The sequence below is a fragment of the Musca domestica genome, unplaced genomic scaffold (genome assembly GCF_030504385.1).
Source record: "Musca domestica strain aabys unplaced genomic scaffold, Musca_domestica.polishedcontigs.V.1.1 9, whole genome shotgun sequence".
NCBI lineage: Eukaryota > Metazoa > Arthropoda > Insecta > Diptera > Muscidae > Musca > Musca domestica.
The window spans coordinates 11,038,603-11,061,383 of record NW_026712435.1 but is presented as its reverse complement, the minus strand read 5'-3'; the positions used below and the strand labels follow the sequence as shown (position 1 = coordinate 11,061,383).

Genomic DNA, 22,781 nt, shown 5'->3' with positions numbered 1-22,781 from the left:
CACACATACTTAAAAAAGTTTAATAACACATAACTTAAGAACTGATTTGACTCAAAGTTTCTTTTGATGCTAAATTGAAACCGTTATATGGGGGCTATACGAATACGTGGACCTGAATAAACAATTTTCTGTCGTAGGCTGTAATATCCATTACGAACTTCAAATACTAAATTTGAAACAATTCCGGCGAATAATGTCGATAAAATCATCAAAATGCCGAATATTGGGAGGTACCGTTATATGGGGGCTATACGAAGACGTGAACCGGCACCGACAATTTTTTTCTCATCCTCTATAGTATCCATTACGAACTTCAAATACCAAATTTGAAATAATTCCGTTGAATAATGTCGCTAAAATCATCAAAATACGGAATATGTGGAGGTACCGTTTAATGGGGGCTATACGAATACGTGGACCTGAATAAACATTTTTCTGTCGTAGGCTGTAGTATCCATTACGAACTTCAAATACTAAATTCCGGTGAATAATGTCGATAAAATCATCAAAATGCCGAATATTGGAAGGTACCGTTATATGGGGGCTATACGAAGACGTGGACCTGCACAGACCACGAACATCAAGTACCAAATTTGGAAAAAACTTTAAACCTTTGTTGACATATAAATGTTCACATATCATAGTTGTAAGTCAACATTTATATCAAGGTTTAGGTTTTTTTTTTCAAAGAGGAAAGCTTAACTTTACATCTTATATTAGGTTCTTAAAAATATGCATTATACACTAATACTACGGGCCAGCAACGCGGTCCGGGTCAGCTAGTAAGCTTATATTTGAAATTGTTGGATAAGCTTACAAAGTAATTTTATATTAAGCTTATATTTGTAATAATATAAAAAATATTTTTTTAATTTTTAATCATTTACACATTTTTTTCTTAGATGGACATCCCAGCTGGCACTGCCTCCTGTGGCCTTGATACCCTGACGCTTTCTTCTCCCTTATTTGATCTTCTGCATTTCTTCCACTAAGACTGCACTTCTATTTGATGCCTCCAAAAAATATATCATGATTCCCGGATTTATTATGGGTCCTAAATTCACGTGATTTTGCTTTTTCCCAAACAAAATAATTTTCACAAAAAAATTTAAAAAAATTTTGTCAACAAAGGAAAGATTTGAGAATAGTTTGTGCAACATAAGCGTTTCTCAAGCATTGTTGAAAAATATATATTTTTATAATATTATATTGATATTCTAAAGCTGTATTGTATTTTTGGTATGTTGGGAATATTTTCTTATGGTAGCCTTGTAATGTCAAAATACATGCACAGATTTTGTATGATTATGTATTGTTTTGAAAAATATTCAGAATAATTTTTAAATTCAAATTTACAGCTTTTGTGAGGGAGAACGCTTTTTTCGTTTTGGGATAAACAAAAGGAACACGTTTTTGTAAAAAAAAATTCGATCTTTTAGAAAAATCCGCAAATTTCTCTTAAATTAATATACTGTGAAAAAATATTAACATTCTTGGATTTTTTTCACATCTAAGCGTTACCTGGTATTAACTTTCTTTTAAAGGCACATCTCGGTTCGAGGAATTTTGAGGTACTAAGAATAAAACATGGCAAAATGAAAAGTCAAATTTCACGGCATAAAAAACAGGTTCCCTTCTCTGATTTGTGTATATTCAATGGATTTATAGAAATACATTTTGGAATTTGACGATTGGATTTTCGTCAAGTTTTTCAGCAAGAAAATAAATTTGCCAATAGTTTCTCATTCTGAACATATCGTCAAACCTCCAAGAGAAATCGGGTGTTGGCAAAGAATAAATGGGAAAAACACGGTATATTATGTTTGTCTCATATGTAACTCATCGAAATAATCATTTTATTTTATATATCTTCAATCGGATATAGAATTCGGTTAAAATATGGGATTAACTTCAGCTTAAGTAGCACAACGTCCAGAAGAAAAAACTGAAGCTATAATCTTGAAATTTTGCGTAGCCGTGTGATAAGGTTGGGATTTTGGAAGTTCATACTAAAAGGATACGAAATGTACTAAAAATTGAATACTTTATATTGGACAGATGGAGTGAGCTAGAATTCTGAAATTTGGAATGAGAGTCACTGATGGAGTACGGGTAGATGTACCAAAGGGACATTTTTGAAAATCAGACTTTAAGTTACGAAAAGTTCTCAAATGGTACTAAACTTTAAAAATGGTACTGTTTGGACGGATAGAGCTAAAAATTTGAAACTTAAGAATCTAGGTTGGAAAGTTGGAAGCATGTGATAAGTGTGCGAACCGTTCTAAATGGTACTAACTAACTAAGGTGAACGGATTAATCTGCAGTTTTGAAATGTTGTATTGGGGTCCCTTCTGGTGGTGGATTTGTAATTAAGATGAAGTTATGAGCTTGTGTACGAAATAATAATATATTTGTTACAATTTGATATTGTGTGAACATAAAGTGCTGTACATGTGTAGCCTGGACATTTGGAAATGGTTTCGGAAATGTGTAGTATAATTCTACAAAAAGTACTGAATGTACTAAATTTTGTCTTGGTGGAAGGGATAGAGATACAATCCTGAGGTTTAATGTTTAGTATCTGGAATTGAGATGTGGAGGTGGTTTTGGATATGTGCATTATAATTGTACAAAAATTAATAAAATATATTACTTTTGGTCTTGGTTATAAAATTCTGAAATTTGATATTTATATAACTGTTGGTGTCTGTGGTTGATATGAGTTGAGATGAATTTGGAAATGCATACTACTGTTGTTCGAAAATTACTGAATTGAACTAAATTTGGTATAATTTTATATCGCGAGAACTGTTGCTGTCTAGAATTGAGATAGGGAATGGTTTCGCAAATCAGTTCTAAAATTATACGAAAAGTACCAAATTTGGTATATGTTTAATGTATAGGGCTGGAATACAGAAATTTTATAGAGAGCTCTCTGTTGGTATCCTGAATTGAGATATGGAGCTGGTTTTGGAAATCTGTACCGTAACCGTACGAATTACTAAATGATACAAATTATTGATCACTGTTGGTGTTTGGAATGGGGAGATTTAGATTATTTTGAATATGCATTTGAAATGTTACCAAAATTAGTATTGGGTGAAGGGATTGGGCTGAAATCTTGAAATTTTGATATGAAATTGAAGTCAGTGTCGTTTTCTAGAGTTTATAAATAGGGACGTTGAAATAGTTTTGAACAGACATATGTGGATATGGGTCCATTGTTCAGTGGTTTTACTAATATCCTCCTCGGTAAACTTGAAAATGAAAGATTTTGAAGACATTTGGTGTAAAAGGTAAACATTTCCCTATTATTTTTTTCGAAAAAAGAAAAATTTTAATAATAATAATTAACAAATTTTGCAATTTGAGTACTAAAAGGACTAACACAAACTGATGGAACAAATCTAAAATTTTAAGGTGGACTTTTCGCCGATATAGTGGCTGGCACTTGCTAGCAAGATTAATATAATTTAACAAAGTACAACTATTTTCTCTCTTTTTTTTGAAATATGGGAAAAATGTGACTAATCGAAATAATAGTTTTATACCCCCTGTCTCCTCCTTAGGCGACATTCTTTTCAGGATGTTTGGAGCTGATTTAGTCACGTCCTATCATGTCACATATCGTATAAACCGATGGAAATACTCCATATACTCCAAACATGGAACATGGAAATCGGAAATTTCCCCCAGTCCGGATCTTGAACCCGGACTTTCGGGTCAAAAATCGGGGGTCCCGAGTCCGCCCCCAAGACAAAAAAAAAATAGTTTCCCGGAATCAGAGTAAAAATAACTACCTCTGGAAAAAATTTCGAAAAAATCTAGATTTGTTTTTTTATACCCTACAACACTATGTGTTGGGGGTATTATAAGTTTGATTGGGCCAAAATTTATGTAACACCTCGAAATATTGGTTTCCCATATAGGAAAGTATATATGGATCTTCCTAGCTTGCCGAGCTGAGTCGATCTAGCTATGTATGTCCGTCCGTCCGTCTGTCCATGTTAATTTTTTAATCACGCTACTGGTCGCAATTATGGCCCGATCCTTACGAAATTTTGCACGAAGGTGGGGTTAGGGTCGGAATAGAACCCTATTTCTTTTGGAGATGATCGCCAAATGTTTAGGGGTTGAAATGGATCAAATACTGAAAAATGTCGGATTTTGCAGTAGCTATACAGGTCGCAATTATAGACCAATCGACGCGGAATTTCGCATGTAGCTAGAGTTTAGGGGAAGAAGCCTACCAATTTCGGTGGTCATCGGATAATATTTAGCGGGTAAAAAAGACCATATCTTTTGTGTTGAAAAAAAATCAATTTTTTTCATTAAACCGTGAATATTTTAAATTCCGGCTAAATCACAAAGCCATCACAAGGTTACTTCTGACCTTTACATTGATGTTAACATCCAACAAATCGAATATATAGCAAAATATGTGCGATATATATGTCTATCAAAGAAGATATGATTAAAATATCTCTTATATGTCGAGAACGGCTGAACTGATTTCGACAGTTCTCATTACTTCAGAATGGCCTCTTGACAGGAAAGAAAAAACGTCTAAAAAATCGCATAAAAATATCTCTCTAAAGATGAAAATTTTGATTTTGTAACATTATCTCATATTTTTTCAATTTTGTCATATTTTTGGCGTATTTTCATTTTGAATTAAACATTTGGTAATATTTCTACAGCTAACAAAACTAAGTAGTTAGGATATCAAGATATCATATACAGATCGCATTTATGGCCCGATCCTTACGAAATTTTGCATGGGGATAAGATGAGGGTCAGAATAGAAGCCTACTCTTTTTGGAGATGATCGCCATATATTTAGGAGTTGAAATGCCCGATCCTCACGCACATTTGAATGGGGGTTACCGGACATTTCAAAAGCCAAGCAGTTTTGGATGACCATCCAAAAATATTCAATGTGTAAAATCGTTTGCCAACTTTTGTAGACAAAATACGAAAATATCCATTCCAGTGACTTTTTGGAGAATTCACTAATACAGGAAAGACACACTTCTGAATATTTCGTTAAGGCTGATTTCGTTGAAGAAAAAAATGTCTGTATCTCATATAGATACGTTTCAGTCAAAAACCAATAACAAATGTAAAACCAATAACAAATTTTGAGAGATTATAGGTCTTTGGGAAAAATTGGTTCCAGATCTAGAAAGACCATTTACGTGCAACATTTACCAATAAATTGGAAGTGAGCAAATTAGTTTAAGTTGCTATTATTCGAAAATTAGAGAACGAAACCTGATGGTTTTCTTTTATTATTTATCACAATATCTTGTGGAATTCTTTCGAGTATTTCGCCTATATAAACTGTATCACTTATTATAGTGTTGTAGGGTATTCAACGGTCGGCCCCGCTCGACTGTAGCCTTTGCTTACTTGTTTTAAACTAGAGTTGTTTTTTTATTTTATTTTATAAATTTAATAATTTATTTAATAACAATTTAATAAAATTATTATTTTTTCGAAATTAAACAAAATTTTGAATCCGAATTACATTACTTCGTTATACAAAAAATTCAACAAGAAGATTGAAGAAGCGAAAATTAAAAAAGTACCGACTGCTGGTACACTTACTGGATCTGTCGGAAAGCCAACATTTACTCGAACTGGTTAAATGTAATTTTCGAAAATAACGGTGACTTGTTAAAAGCTTCTCAAAGCTCTGCTATTGGAACGTACAACCCTAAAATAAAGCGAAACTTGTTTGACGTTACGCCTTAGTATGACATTCGTTGATTTTATTTTCTTTGTTTTGTTATGACATCTGTAGAGACGACTTGTTGTTGCTTGACGGGTCCAACCAAACTACCGCACACACGTACCTTCATACATATCGACAAAAACACACAACAACGACTAATGTCAAATGCATGACTTGTTGTTGTATGGAGGAGATACCTATTCTCAAATAAGACCCAACCAAAATTCGTCTGCGGGAGCAACAAACTTGCGCCGTGAGTAAGAAAATTCATATTTGGCGAAAAGCATTTATATCTCCAATCAACAACAAAATACCACCACTGAGAAGAGCGACAACAACACCATCATCAGCGAACAGCAACCATAACACCAAAGACAAAAGCAGCAGCAGCAACAACAACCTTTGGGGAAAGAACTCTAGAACTCACGCACAACGTGAGAACGGCATTGAAACGATATTTTAAGAACTGTTGGACGACTTCAGTTCAGTGATTTTCTGTCCGTTGGAACAAACGTTGCACACTGCTAGAACCCCATCTCGTTGTCTCGTCGTGACAAACGTCCGTGCCGTTGCCGCGTGTGTGTTTCTCTGTGTTTGCTAGAGTGTATGAGAGCTTCATCTTCCTCTTCTTCGTGTTAGCATATTCAAGTTTTATAGAATTTATTTTTTGAAATTCTTAAAGAAAAAGAAAAAAGAAATTTGCATAAAAATATAGGCGACCAACTCACCGACGACTACACTACCCACGCACACACACACACACACGTTCACTTTGCTAGATTGACGTCTCGACGGTATTGTACGCGCCGCGTTAGAATTGTTCTTGTGGTTGTTGTCTTTTATTTTTGTATTGTCCAACAATAACAACGGAAAAAATTTGGCCTACCTCAGCGCTACGAACCGGAGGTATCCCATCTAATATCTACTAAACAACAACAAAACATCTAGTGTTGAGCAAAAAATTAATACCAAAGAAAATTCCAAAACCACTTCAATAATTTTCATCCGTCCGTGAAAAATAAGAAGAAAGAAAAGGGTGTTGCAAATAAAAAATAAAAAGAAAATAGAAAGGAAAAAAAGCAAAAGTGCTCTGAGAATCCCATTAAAATAAGCATAAAAGCAAAGGGAAAAAAGTGAAGCTTTAATATATTTCCTAGTGAGCGAATGTGAAACGCCAAAGTGAAGTGAGTGAATGTGTCCAGCGAGTGAGTGAGTGAGTGTTGCATATGTTTTGATGTTTATGTTTTAGGTGTGGTAGACAATTGACGAGCCAGGACCCCAAAGATCCCTGCAATAATTCAACAACGGAAGGAGTTGCTTCGAAATCCTAGACAAAGCTAGCTGGAAATCTCTAAACAACAACGACAACAACAGCAAACACTACTATCAACAAATAAACTACAACAGCAACAATGGCATCAGGAGTATGTGTAACAAGTCTGCGTATGCTAATGCGGCGTACAGCAGATTTTACGCACTACAGCCGTCGCAGCCAAACCGGCCTGCGTTTCGTACCACTGGCGACTGTAAGCGTGGTAAGTCATTTCGATAGATGTACAAAGTTACAAGGTAGTGTTCGCATATCCTTGAAGAGAAGAACAATGTCCGCAGAACGGTCGGATGCGGGAGGGGAAATTGGATTTAATCAAAACATGTGTTTGCCTTACTCTCATGCAGTCGTAGAATTGACATACATACGAACCTACATAACCATATGTATTAGGTCTTGTTCCAGGGATGGAAACTTTAAATCAATTGTTAATGAGTGTTCAAGTAGTGTAGCGTTACGATTCGTAGAAGACGCGGGCGTTACATACAATTTGCTACATGTTTAAACATTAAATAGCCTATTTAAATTGGGACAATATATGTATAAAAAATCAACCAAATAGAGCATATCCGGAGCTACCACAGATATTGTGTTATCTATTGCGAATTTTAAACACCAACTATGACAATTCTGTTCAAAATGAGTCTTAAATCACTTTTTGTCGATAGTTCCCAATGCCTCACTTTCCCGCTCTTGCCGACCGAGAGGCCCACCTACCCATAACGTAGTCCGGATTATAGGGGGTTAGTAGAATTGGGAAACCAGCTACATTAGAACTTCAGCCGGTTTAACCTTAATACCAAAAATCGGGCGGTACCGCTTTATGGGGACTATACGAAAACGTGGACCTGCATAGACAAATATCTGCAAGAGTAGGGCCATATTACTGATTATTGGGAGGCTCCGCCATATTTGGTCAATACCACAACTTGGACCTTAATGAACAGCTATTTTTAAGTATATTTTCTGTCCGCTGGAAACACAAACTCTTGATTTAAACAAAATCGGATGAAAGTGTGACCAAACTCCAAAAATACCTCGAATCGACTGATACCCTTTTATGGGGGCTACAACAATATATATTTCCCATTTTCAATAAAAATTCTATGAAACTTAAATTCATTTGAGTACAATTTGTCCATCTACTTCGTTCCGAAGCTAGAGAGATTTCTACTGACGGACAAACTTAATATACCCTCCATAGTATGGTCGATTCTACCGAATGTTTCAAATCAATCAAGCTGAAATGTACACATTCAAATATAAATATTTCGATCGAGATTTTTTCGATATGGGAAATGAGAATTACCCCATCTCTTTTAACTTAACTAGTGCGAGAATCTAGTTCATGGTTTATTATATTCACTAAGCCTTTTTCGATCACGGAGTTTGTACAAACATCATAAAGGGATAAATGAGTAAAATGAATGAAAAAAAAAAAAAATAAGTAAGTAACAAAGTTATGGTAAAAATTGGGAAAGGACACGTTGGGATCAGGTTTTACTTCTAAAGATAAATAATGAAGGTAACAATAGAACTCTCATAATTGGTTACAATTCCAGAAGCATCAAATATGACAGAAAACGCCTGTATACAGGGTGAAATGAAAAAAAACTGCAACAAAGTCAATCGCCATAATTTTTACATTTTCTTAAATCTTAAAATGTCGGAAATAGTATCCAATTTTAGAATAAGTCTGGATTTGTTCGAATTGATCACCTTTGGCACGAATTATGGCCTTCAAACGGCCAATGAAACCGTCACACGCTGCCCGAATGTTGTTCTGCGGTATTTTGGCCCATTCCCGGCGAAGCGCTTTCTTGAGGTGATCGACACTTTGGTATTTTTTAGTGCCCACCTTGCTTTCCAAAATACTCCAGACACAATAGTCCAACGGCTTGGTATCCGAAGATTTTGGTGGCCATTGTGGAAATGAAGCGAGGAACCTCAATTTGTAACCATTCTTGGGTCGCGCGTGCTGAGTGCGATGGTGTTAAGTCCTGTTGGAATGTCCAAGGTCTGCAGCCAAAATGTTTGCGTGCTCAAGGCTTTAATACACCCTCCAGAATATTTTCGCGACAATATTCGGCATTTATTCTGATGCCACGATCGATTAATACGAGCGGAGAGCGACCATCGGCTGTAATGACAGCCCACCCAATCACCACCGTCCGGCGTTTGAGTTCTGGTGGCCAACGAAAGGTACACATTTCAGCTGACCTCTTTGGCAAGTAAACACGATCATTTTGTCTCTCATTGGAGAAAATAAAATTCGGCAGTTCACCACTTTCGGCCAAGCGAAGCAACTCTTGAGCTCTTTTGAGTATATTTTCTTTCTGTTGCGGTGTAATTTCTTGCACTTTTTGGAATTTCAATGGCTTTACTCCGAGATCATTTTTCAATATTTGGCTAATGGAATATCGCGATGTGTTCAGCTCACGAACCGATTTTCGGACATTGCGACGCGGGTTTCGAACAAGTCGCTTCTTTACTTTTCGAACCATTTCTGCTGATGTTGCTGTTTTCTTCCGTCCACTTCCATGACGTCGAGCTATGCTACCAGTATCACGGTAACGAGCGATGGTACGAGACACAAACGATTTATTCACATTTAAACGCTGGAGTGCTCTAACGATAGCCACTTGTGGTTTTTCCAGCCAAATATAAAGAAATCACACTATCACGCTTGAATTCCATCACGAATAAGTTTTTTTCTGGAAAATTCTCACTAAAATGCGTTTGTACGCTTGTAAACAATATAATGAGCTGTCACTGGAATAATTTTAACAGCTGTCGGACGAGTGGTTTAGAAATGACAGCAGTCTGAAATGGGTTGAAGTTTTTTCATCCCACCCTTTAGTTAATTTTTTAACTCTTTATTGAGTAGTTTTACCGTAAGAAGTCCTAAGAACCCCGGACTCCTTCCACGTATTGTTATGGGCATTTTGTTCCTACCGTTGTACAGGGCCTATATTTAGAATAGAAAGAACAGTGAAATTTATTGTACGAATATATTGAACAATGTCATTCTGTCGAACGCTGAATGCCACTTAGATGTGTATTTCGACAAGATTGCGATTCAAAATTATGACGTTGAGCTGGCCGGCACTGCCGGACTTAAATCCTATTGAAAATGTGTGGAAAATTGATTCGAATTTTGTCTGTCGAACGAGCCGGTTGTGCTTTTCTAATCAAAAAAAAAAAAATTAAATTGAATTGAATTTAAAAAAAAAAAAGAAATCTGAAAATTTGAATATTTTTGGAATTTCAAGAAATCTTGAATAAAGACCAATATACATTTAATTATTTGCTTTTGAAAAGAATGAGAAAACATTCAACGCTTTTGCAAGCGGGAGGAAGGCCTCCCAATAGTTCCGACGGAGTAACGAAAGATAATTCGAAAGGAGCCACTCCAAAAACTATTTTGAATCGTACCAGGAAACCTAAAGAATCAATTTCAACATCATCAAACCTTATGAAATCAGATCTTGGGAATCAACTGCTGTTTTTGAAAATCCAATTAATGTTATTCTTGGGGATAATGCCGCAACCAAACCAAGCCCAACTGATGGTACCATTGAGGATGATTCTATATCTCGGGTTAGCAACGAAACGTTATGTAATGATTGGGATCAGGATACAATGTCCATTCTTTCCGTAGATCAAGACTTTAAAGAGGTGAGACCGAAGATAAAACGTAAACGTGAAACGGATATGGAAATTGATTTATCAAAGCATGTTTTTAAACCGACCGTTATTACAGATGCTAATATTAATCGTACAAATAGATTTTCTCTATTGGGCAATTTAGATATTGAGTCTAGTGTAAATGAAAAAATAATACATAACAGCACACGCACTTCTAAAAATAGTGAACCAACTAAGGCGGAAAGGAATTCTTTTTGTCCTCCTATTTTCCTACAGAACGTCAATATAACTTCTCTCATTGAGCAGTTGAAGGCTAAAAAAATTGAATTTAAAATTAAAAATCAATCTAATTCTAAAAGCAAATTGTTTTTAAAAGATGCCACGACTCATACTGAGATGATAGCGTTATTAAAAGAAAAAAATATTGCTTCTTATACATATACTCCCAAAGAGTTCAAACGTCAAAGTATAGTCTGCAGAGGTTTATACTTTAAAACTGACGTAAATGACATTAAGTCTGAAATAGATAAGTTCGTTCCGGATACTGTAGAAACTGTAACAAAGTTTTCTACAGATTTCTCAAGAAAACACGGTGTTGATACTAGTTTGTTCTTAGTAACTTTAAAGGCAAATCGTAAAGCTAATGAGATTCTTGGTATAAGGTATATTCTTGAGCAAAGAGTGTATTGGGAAAAACCGAAAGCTTCCAAAAAAATTCCTCGATGCTGGAGGTGCCAACAGTGGGGTCACTTTTCGAAAAACTGCAGTCGCCCTTTTTCATGCGGGAAGTGTAATAAAAAACATGAACCCGGTTCATGTGAAATAGGTCCCGACGATAAAGTATTTTGTGTTAACTGCAATTCTTTTGGGCACCCAGCTAGCTATAGGGGATGTAGCTCCTATAAGAAATTTCTCTCTTATAGAAACAAAATTGCTGAAGAATCAAAAGTACGGAAAATGGCTGCGATAAAAAATGTGTCAAGTTTTGTAAATGGTACAAACTGGACTAGTGATAATAGAACATTTGCTAATGTTCTTAGTGAAACAAATAGAGCACAAGAGAAGCAAGAAAAACCTTTTTTAATTCAGGAATTTTTAAAAGTAGCCAAAATGTTATGCAATCCTGAATCTCTAACTTTAGAAGAAAGGATCAAGAATTTTTTAGGTAAATACAAACAAATGACAAAAGATCAAGCAAAGGCTGAATGCTTGAAATTAATGCAAGATGTCCAAGATGTATACCATCCGTAATTCTTTGAACTTAGTAACTTTTAATGTTGGCTCCCTAGTCAACATAGCTAGAAAATTGGAACTTAATGTAATACTGGATCAAGGTAATGCTGATATAGCGTTTCTCCAGGAGTTACATTTGCCTGAGGGAAACAATATATACCTAGACAACTTTATTGTTTTAAGGGACAAGAGTTCCGTTGGAGTTGGCATAGTTATTAAAAAGACAATTTCTTATTCGAAAATATCAATTCCTGACTTAAAATTCCCAAATTTATTTGTAGAAATCAATGTTTTGATGAATGGAACAGCTCAAAAACTTTTGTTTGGGTCTGTTTACTTCCCAAGCAATTCTGACCGCAGGTTAATTATTAATGGCTTGTCAGTAATTCTAAATTTTTCTCGAAGTTTTGATGGGCTTGTAATTGCAGGAGATTTAAATGCTAAACACATTACTTGGGGCGACACAATTAATAATTATAATGGTGAGGTTCTGTCAAATTGGTTGGCTGCCGAGAGCTTAAATGTATGTAGGATTTGTGATTCCTATCCCACTTATCCCAGATGTTCTTCACATTTGGACCATTTTATTGTTAGTAGCAATTTGATTGGCAATCAAAATGTCACAACAAGTACGTTACCCACATTTTCAGATCACTTGCCTCTGAAACTTCACCTCTCATTTTCGCAATTTGATTTCATTTTGCAAAACCCCGAAATCTCCATCTCATTTAAGAATACTAATTGGGATTCATTCAAACAAGATATTATTAACTCTTTGCTATGCCATTATCCTCCCATCAACCGAAATCTGACAAATTCTGAGATTGACTATTATATAGAGGAGTTTGTAGCGACTCTCAATTTCGTAGTTAAGTTGCATTCTCGTGAGGTTAAAAGAGGTAATTTTAAATTCATTCCATCGGATAAATTGAAATCATTGCTTAGAGTTAAGTATAATTGGCAAAAAGATTTGAAAAGGATTTTTGCCCGAACTTTTAATAGGAACCACCCAGATTATTTGCTGATATCAAAACAAATTGATTTGATAAAGATAATCATAAAGGAGCAAGTAGAATTAGAGCAGGCCAACATTTTTAATTCGAAATTAAGTGAAATTAAACCTGGTCCTTGGGCTTATAAGCAGATCTTTAATATTATAGGTAAGAAAAATAGGTCCAAAGTAACTGACATTTCTGTAAATGGCGTTAATATTTCTGATGTAAATCAAAAATTAGAATCGCTGAAGGATCATTTTAGTTCCATTTATCAAGGTTCTCCCCCCGAAAGAGACACAACATACATAGATGAAACCATACACCGTGTCATATCAAGTGTAGAAGATTCTATCAACACGTTTGATGATTCCACAACAGCCCTAAATAATCTAAACGAATCGGTTTTTACTTCGTTAAATGAACTTCAGGCAAACATACAACCAATGACTAACAAAAAATCGTTCGGCGTGGATAACGTGTCAAATTACATCATCAAAAAATTTCCGACGAAGGCCTTGGAGTATATGACAATATTATTTAATAACTGTATAAACAACGGTTATTTTCCAAGAGCTTGGAAGATAGCAAAACTTGTTCCTATAAGAAAAAAAACTGGAGACAGTGATATTAATAACTTAAGACCGATTTCACTTCTTTCAAATCTTGGAAAATTGTTCGAAAAAATTATTAAGGAAAAAATGGATGCTGAGTTGAGTGGTCCTTATATTTCTCAATATCAATTTGGTTTTAAGAAGGGAAATTCAACAGTTCATGCTCTTCTGAAATTCCACAACGACATTATCCAGAATCTTAGGGAAAAACGATGCACTGTGGTGGTGTCACTTGACGTCGAAAAAGCCTTTGACAAAGTCTATCACAATGGTATTTTATTCAAAATGATTGAGATTGGTTTTCAACCAACAACAGTGAAGCTTTTTAAAAGCTTTTTCGACGAAAGAAAATTCTATGCTCAAATTGATAACGTCCTGTCATCCTTTTGTGATGTAACCTGCGGCGTGCCGCAAGGATCCATATTAGCACCTCATTTATATAATATATCCATATACGACTTTCCCCATGTATTTGATGGATCCAAGGGTTTACTTTATGCCGATGACTCTCTTCTCTACGCTCACGATGAGTCCCCGTCAGTTGCTCTTCAACATGTCTCGTCGCATCTTAACCGAGTGAAATTTTTTTATTCGCAATGGGGCATTAAAATTAATGCCACAAAGAGTAAAGCAATTTGCATTAGAAATGCTTCCGGAAAATGCAAATATACTGTAGTGCCGGAAAGTAAACAGTTAGAGCTGCATTTGGATGGTGATGAAATTGAGTTCACTGATAACCTTAAATACTTAGGAGTTAATTTCAACCACCTTCTAAAATTCAACAGACATGCTGATTATATTTTAGAAAGAGCGAATCGCATTAAAGGTGCATTTTCAAATTTATTTAACAACAAATTTTTATCAGTTAGAACTAAATTATTCCTCTACAAAGTTAGCATACGTCCTGTCCTTCTGTATGCCTTTACTATTTGGTTCAACATTTCTCCAACCACGATGAAAAAATTAGAAGTTTTTGAGCGGAACATTATTCGGAAATGCTTAGGTCGAAATTTTCAGTCACTTACTAAGCGATATTCAAATGAATTCATTTATTATGAGAGCAAAATTACACGACTTTCAACATATGCACTTGATTTGATGAAGCGATTCGTAGAAAGACTTGTCGATTTCAATGGGTCTATTTTTCAGGAAATTTTAAACAGCGAACGTGAATTTAATTGGACGAATACGAATTATCTTTCCGCCTTAGGAATAATTCAAGGAGGGTCAAATTCATCTGGCCAAAACTTTTATTCTTACTCTACACCTGGAACACATAGGGGGTAGTTTTTTTTTATATAGTTTAAGTATTCATAATTTTAGTTTAATTGCTTTGTTTTGGTTTTTTTTTTTCTGTAGTTGTAAGTCCTAGTTATAAGTACACATCAAAATATAGATAAAACTCTATTCGCTACAGCAAGTGTCGGGAGCAAACACTATTTATCTTATTTATTGATTATTTGTTAAATACAATTACATATCTAAAGAATGTTTAAGCATGTAGCATACCCATTTTATATAATGATATTAGAATAATACATGATAGTTTTAAGTGTCCCTGATATTTATTGTTAATTATTGTTAATACCTTGTCTTTAATGAAATGAATGAAGTCTCAATAAATAATAATAATAATGTGTGGAAAATTGTCACAGTTTTATTGAACAACACTGTTGTACGTTTGATTAAGGCTTCCAAATTTCCAACCCTGTCTTATTCCAATGTTGTAAGAGAACAAAGACAATGAAATTGAATATGGAGAAGAGAGAAAGAAAAAATGAGAGTTAGCTCACATAATACTCCGAATTAGACCCAGCAAAGACATACAAACGTGTGTGTTTTTGTATTTGTTGGATTAGTCAGTTCGAAAGAGAGCGTGCCGTGTAACTTAGTAGGGTGCCGGACTGATAACACACCCGGCACCCACAATGTGAATATACGTAATCGTTATTAGCTTTTGATTCTCGTTTTCCATGCTCAGCACTCCACTCTCACCCAATTACACTGTTTGTCTCTTCCAATTGGGGGAGCTACACTCGTCTGCTGTTGTTGTGTGTTTTGGCGTCCAGAGCCAAAGTGCAAATTTCGAATTCTCTTCTTGAGTTGATTTTTTCAGCGACTTGTTGTTGTCTTTGTTGTCTTTATATGACATTGTTTGTAACATTTTATTGTTTTATTTTTATTTATTTCACCCATAAAACGGTTTTATTTTTGTCTCTGCTTATTCGTCTAATTTCCCTCTCTCTCTATCTCTCTAGCAGCTGAGTTGTTTTTATTGTAGTTGCTATTTACATTTTTGTTGGTATAGCACTGAACTTGAACTGCCGAACTTAATCCCCCCACATTGACGCCAGCGCCGATGTGGAATTCCATTATCGTTTAGCAGAAGATGTTGTGCCGCTGGTCATGTGCATATTTTCTTATTGTTCACGATTCTTATCCATTTTTTTTTTTTGCAGTACGATGTAGTACCAAGTTGATATTCCAGTTGGGTAAAAGAAGGAGGTTAAGAAAGAAAATTAGGTCAACTTTCATGAAATAATTTCGATAAACTTGTATGGTAGTATGGATAAAAAACGTTCGTACGTATCTGTAAAGGTGCTTGTTAAAACTTGGCAGACTTTTTTTGTCTGGAATCGGCTCATATGATTCAAAATTTAACCTAATTAGATGAAGGCACTATGATTGGTGTGTCATTTATATAAAATTGCAGCGAAATATGATGAAAAAGCATTGCTTGCTCGGTCAGATGTCTGATATGAAAAATTACGGCTTTGATAGATTTGAATATTAAATCGTACGATCTACATCTATATCTGAACAGATTTTCACCAAATTTCATAAGATGGTTTTAGGTCGAATTCAAATTCCATTATTTTTGTTAATAAAATTGCTGTAACTACTATTGTTCAGAATATAACTTTTTTATTTGGATAAAATTGGATTCCCCGGAATTTACTTAAGTGATAGAAAGGAAAAATAGTTAAAATTACAATTGATAATGCTAAAGCTATAACTCCACCTGAATTACTTCGAGTTGATCGAAGAATAGCATAATCAAATACAAAATATCATTCAGGGTGAATATGAGCAGGTGTTACTAAAGATTTAGCTGGAATAAAATTATCTGGGTCTCCTAGTAAGTAAGGATTAATTGATACTAATATAATTAAAATTATTGTTATAATAATAAATCCTTCAATATCCTTATAAGTAAAATAAGAATGGAAAGTAATCTTATCAATATTAGAATTTATTCCAAATGTGAAAGTAATACCCTGTTTCATGTAAGAATAATAAATGAATTATTATTATTCCTAATACAATAAAAGGTAAAATAGAGTGGAAGATGAAGAATCGAGTTAGAATAGTCTAATCTACAGCAAATCCTCCTCATATTCATTGAACTAAATCAATTCCTAACAAGTAACTCTTAATTACTTCTTAGGGTAAAGGAAACATTTTCTTATAAAAACATCTGAATTCAATCGTGCTTCACTTTAAACTTCATATACCAGTAAGACCGTGTGGATAAAGCAGTTATTGAAGCCGTTATATGGGGCCATACTAAAACGGGAACCTCTATTGACAATTTTATACTTCAAGGATTGTCATCTATCAAATCTTCAAAAATACCAATTTTGAAACCATTATGTGCGTAAATGTGACTAGAATTATCAACATAACAAATATCGTTGGGTATCGTTATATATGCGCTATAGGAAAACGTGGAACTAAATATTCAATTTTCTGCCACCAGGCTAGAACCCATTATGAACTACAAATACCAATTTTTACACAAACCCGTTAAAAAATGTGGCAAAAATCATCAAAACACCGAATATCGAGAGATACCGTTATATGGGGCTATACAAAAACGTGGACCTTTGCATACAATGTTTCGCCACCGGAGCTAGAATCCATTTTGACCTGAAAAGAACTAAATATTCAATGTTCTGTTCACCGGACTAAAACCCATTATGAACTACAAATATCAATTTTTTAAAAATCATCAAAACACCGAATATCGGGAGGTACCGTTATATGGGGCTTTACCAAAACGTGGACCGATATATCTCATTTTCGATACCAACCATCCTAGACATAATACAAATAGTTCTGCTAAATCGATTACGAGTATGATATAGCTCTACGACGCTCTACGTCAAATAATGTGGGCTGCATCGTGATTTCAACAGACAGACGGACATCGTTAAATCGAATTATAATTAATGCTGATTATGAATATATATACTTTATGGGGTCTATGACGAATATTTAGGGATGTTGCAAACGGAATGACAAGGTTAATATACCCACCTTTCCAAGGTGGAGGTTATAAATATGGAATAGCTGATTTAAGTTGTAACTGGAACTCCATGGATCTTCGACTCATTTACGGTTAATTATATTTGAAAGTTTGTTATTGTATCATTCGAATTCGCTTCAAAGGTATGAGTACATTGGCAGATTGTCATCATAGCTAGGCATATTACTGTCAAATTATAAGGAAAAACGACGGCAGAATTAGTTCAGTTGGAAATTCCCAACTCTAAATTTCGTTTTTTTTGCAGTTTTTACCATACATTTCACGTTTTTACTTTACGGCACGAATTGCAGTAAAAGTCTCTAACTGTCCTAGTAGAATACATGTCATTTCGAATGCCTTACTTTATACCTATCTACATTCATTGAATATTTTTTAAAAGGAGTCAATCTGCCCGAAATAAAAAATTAAAATTGATTTGGTTGGACAACTTTAAAATACAGGGTGCGATAAAAAACTGCAACAAAGTCAAACGCCATAGTTTTTAAATTTTTTTTAAATTTTATTGAATGAAAGCAAAAAATTTTGGAAAAAGCGTCGAATTTTAGAATAAGTTTAGATTTGTTCGAATTGGTCAACTTTGGCACGAATTATGGCCTTCAAACGGCCAATGAAACCGTCACATGCTGCCCGAATGTTGCTCTGCGGTATTTTGGCAAATTCCCGGCGAAGCGCTTGCTTGAGGTGATCGACACTTTGGTATTTTTTAGTGCCAACTTTGCTTTCCAAAATTTCAGACACAATAGTCCAACGGATTGGTATCTGGAGATTCTGATGGCCATTGTGCGCTCGAAATGAAGCGAGGAACCTCATTTTGTAACCATTCCTGGGTGGCGTGTGCTGAGTGCGATGGTGCCGAGTCCTGTTGGTATGTCCAAGGTCTGCGGCCAAAATGTTTGAGTGCCCAAGGCTTTAATACACCCTCCAGAATATTTTCGCGATACTATTCTGCATTTATTCTAATTAATACGATCGGAGAGCGACCATCGGCTGTTATGGCGGCTCACACCATCACCATGGTCGGCGCTTGAATTCTGTTGGCCAACCAAAGGTGCACATTTTTTGCTGACCTCTTCGGCAACTAAACACGATCATTTTGTTTGTTTACAAATTGCTGGGCAACGAATGTTTTCTCATCGGAGAAAGCCGAATTCGGTAGTTCACCACTTTCGGTCAAGCGAGGCAACTCTTTAGTTCTTTTGAGTGTATTTTCTTTCTGTTGCGGTGTAAGTTCTTGCACTTTTTGGAATTTCAATGGCTTTACCCCGAGCTAATTTTTAATATTTGCCGAATGGAATATTGCGATATGTACAGCTCACGAGCCATTCTTCGGCCACTGCGACCCGGGTTCTGATCAAGTCGCTTCTTTACTTTTCGAACCATTTCTGCTGATGTTTCTGTTTTCTTCCGTCCACTTCCTTGACGTCGGGCTACGCTACCAGTATAACGGTAACGAGCGATGGGTACGCTCGTACCTCCCTCTATACGGTATTTTGATGATATTAGCGACATTATTCACCGGATTCTTTAATGATTCTTTACTTGTTACTAGTTAATTTATGTGTGTATGCCACACTGTTTAAATTTCTATGGCCGAAAAGGAAATACTATGAAATACAGCCTTAGAGTGTCTTAGAAAAGAATCCTACTAGTATTTCTAAGGGGGTGCCATGCCTCTCCTTTATTAATTGAATTAACGAATGTGAAAATGTACATTCGAAAATCTAATAAAAGCATTTTCTTTAATGATTGGATAACGCCAAGATTTGCATAAATTCATTGAAACTTTTTTTTGAAAACTTAATTAAGATTTGCAGAACATTCTTCGACAACCTATGCTCCCCTGTACGATTTGCAAATGATCAACCTAATCAGCGAAAATCCAAGTTATTAAAATTTCATCGTTACCAAGCCCTAAGTTATTTTTCGTTAAGCGATTACAAGGCATTCTCCAAAATAATTACGCCAGGAAGAACGAGCAAAGTTTTCATGAGTAAACAAAACTTTGTGAGCGCATTTTTGGAATTGGTAATACAAAATATGAGCAAAAATTCAAATCTACCACTGTTTCGCAGAATATTTTACCCTCCAAATGAATCACTTGACTCGGAATTTATTTGTGGTTGTCAGGCAAAAAAAAGAGGAGACCTCACAAACAAATCAATTCACGTTTGCCACAAAGGTAAATGTTAAGCGTTTAGATTGTTGTTGTATTGTTATTAAAATACCCAATAGGGGCTTCTGCAGCGTGTAAAAGTTTTATTCTCACGGCAATCGTACGGAAAATAATCGCAAAACATGGAATGATGCCAGAAAACAGCTGGATTTGGGCAAATAAAATTTAGCAAAAAATGCAAAGCATTATTTATTGGACTTGAACTTTGCACACGCATACACACACATACTCATGCATACATAAGCATACAGATGCTGCATAACTTTTTTTCTGTTAAATCATTTCAACGCTAATTTTTGCCGGATTTGTGGTTTCTGCAATGTTCGATTGAATTTTCGAGTAATTGAATGTTTGGAAAAATTCAATTTGAAGTTGAATAAAATTAATTTCATACATACGATTTTAGTTAGCAATGTATATGTTTTAAATAAAGTTTATTTATAATTAATTGTCCAATCGGAACTTTATTCAAAATTTTGAAAAAAAATTTTTTGGGAGGTACCAGAAATATTGGCGCGCCAAGTCCCATCCCATACATCGGCGAATAATTTTGCATTTTATGAGAGTTAATTTGGACGAAATCGAATATTACCTTTAAAAGTCATCGTGTGCACCAGACCGAACTTTTGAAAAGTTACATTTTTGTAACCTCAGCCAAATAAAACAAGGGTATAACTCATTTGATACCGCAAAATTTGTCTGTCTGCGCGCACGATAACTCTCGAAGGGAGAATCCAATTTTGTCCAAACATAGAACATCATAATTTTCTCACGGAACTTCGATCGAGTTCGCAAATGGGCAATATCGGTCCACTCCTCATTGTACCTCATCCACCAATTTTCAAAAATTTCCCTAAAAGTTCAAATATCATATTGAGCGAAGGGAATAACCAATCTACTTGGCACGTCGCAATATTTAAACGAGACGTAGGTTAAATGTGAAATAGACATTTATTGTTTGATGTTTCTAGTTAGTACATCTCCTACTAATGGTCAAAATATTGAAGAAGTTAAAAAATATCAGTCGGTTTGCCGACAGATGTATAACCTCAGCCAATGCATTATTATTTAAATATGTTGTAATTCTATTATGATTATTCAAATTGTTGATCCTCTAGGCGTAGATTCCGAAGCAATGGACCAATATTGTCCATTTCGTATCGGACCTAAATAAATATGATATAAATATTTCCATATGCAAGGTTTGGACCATATTGATTTCTTCCGAAAGTATAAATTCCATATACATCTCAGGTTTCTGGTTGAGAGAAATATTTAGATATAGCGAGTTGTAAAAAATCGTTGACTTGTTTCGCAAGTTATGACAGATAAAAGTATTGGCAATTGTAACCCTTTGTGTGTGATGTACCAGAAGGATTCGCAGATATATATCATCTTCACAACAGATCTGGTGTTACCAAAAATTTTTGCGTTTGGGAAATTTAAAGAGAGTTGGATGCATATTCCACTTTCTTTCAGCGTTTTGTTAAAAAAAAATAACCCTATGTGGGAGAGGTATCAGAGAAATGGTCCGATCTCTACCATCCTTGTAACATATTTTGTATTGATGGAAATATTGAGATGTGCCAAGTCTGAATGGAATCGGATGTTAACTTCGCATTTTATGAGCTTCATGGATATTCAAAATGTTGACTCCTTGTGGGGGAGGTACCAGAAGGAGTGGACCTATAGATTCCATCTTGACACTAAACCTTGATTTAGTATAAATAATGATACGTGTGTAATATGAAGAGAACGGAATGCTTATTTCAGATTTTATGATCGTTTCTGTTATTCAAAACTTTAACCCTTTGTGTGGGAGGTACCAGAAGAAAGGTATGGTCAGATCTCTTCCATCTTCATAACAGATCTTGTGTTGATAAAAATATTAAGATGAGGCAATTCTGAATTTAATCGGATGTTAGCTTCAAGGGTATTCAAAATATTGACTCTTTGTGGGGGAGGTACCAGAAGGAGTGGACCGATATTGTCCATTTTCACACCTGACCTAGCACTGATTGGAAAGTTGTAGCAAAGTTGAATTATCCATTCTCTTTCTGTCAGACATACATCGCAAAATCGACTCCAAATATACTGAAACGGGTTGGGCCTGGGATTTAAAATCGTTATTTTGATGAAGCACGTTTTGGCCGTACCAAATGATATATACCTTCTGTATCTATACAGTTAAGGGTATAAAAACATCAGTCGGCTTTGCATTATGATATTTCATTATTCCAATATTGTATATTATGTATTGGACATATGTCTGATATAAGTATTACAACGTGCAAGATTTGGACTAAATCGACTACTTCCTTATATTTTTATGAGATATGTGAACAATTTTTGAAATAAATATTGTATTTTATCTAATACTCATAAATATATCGGGATTAGCAAAATTTAAAGAAATTCGAATTTTTTCCAGATTTATTTGCATAAATAATTAATCAAAATTGTAACCATCTGTGGAGGATGTACGAGAAGAAGTGATCCGATACATTTCATATTGGCTTCAGACCTCTGGTTGAGAGAAATGGGGGTGGTACCAGATCTTGTGTTAGCAGAAATATCGGGATGTATGAAATTTGAAGATAATCGGATGCTTATTTCCAAAGAAAGCTATAGTCTTAAACCTGCATTTCCGTGAGGCACATTTTGGTCAAATGATATATACCCCCTGTAGCCGTTGAAAAATTCCAAATATCTGGTATTACAGTT

General features: G+C 35.0%; 1 protein-coding gene across 8 annotated transcripts in view; it reads left to right on the top strand.

The window, feature by feature from the left end:
- Positions 1-5,822: 5,822 nt before the first annotated feature.
- The window catches only part of LOC101892637 (calcium uniporter protein, mitochondrial), a 266,622-nt gene continuing 249,663 nt past the window's right edge, over positions 5,823-22,781 (top strand). For 2 of the 8 annotated variants that reach the window (XM_059131661.1, XM_005190004.4), the window contains exons 1-2: positions 6,007-6,643; positions 6,987-7,272. In XM_059131661.1, the coding sequence (XP_058987644.1) occupies positions 7,150-7,272 (123 nt within the window). In that variant the 5' untranslated portion in view covers positions 6,007-6,643; positions 6,987-7,149. The other 6 variants (XM_059131660.1, XM_005190005.4, XM_011296867.3 and 3 more) reach the window with 6 other exon arrangements.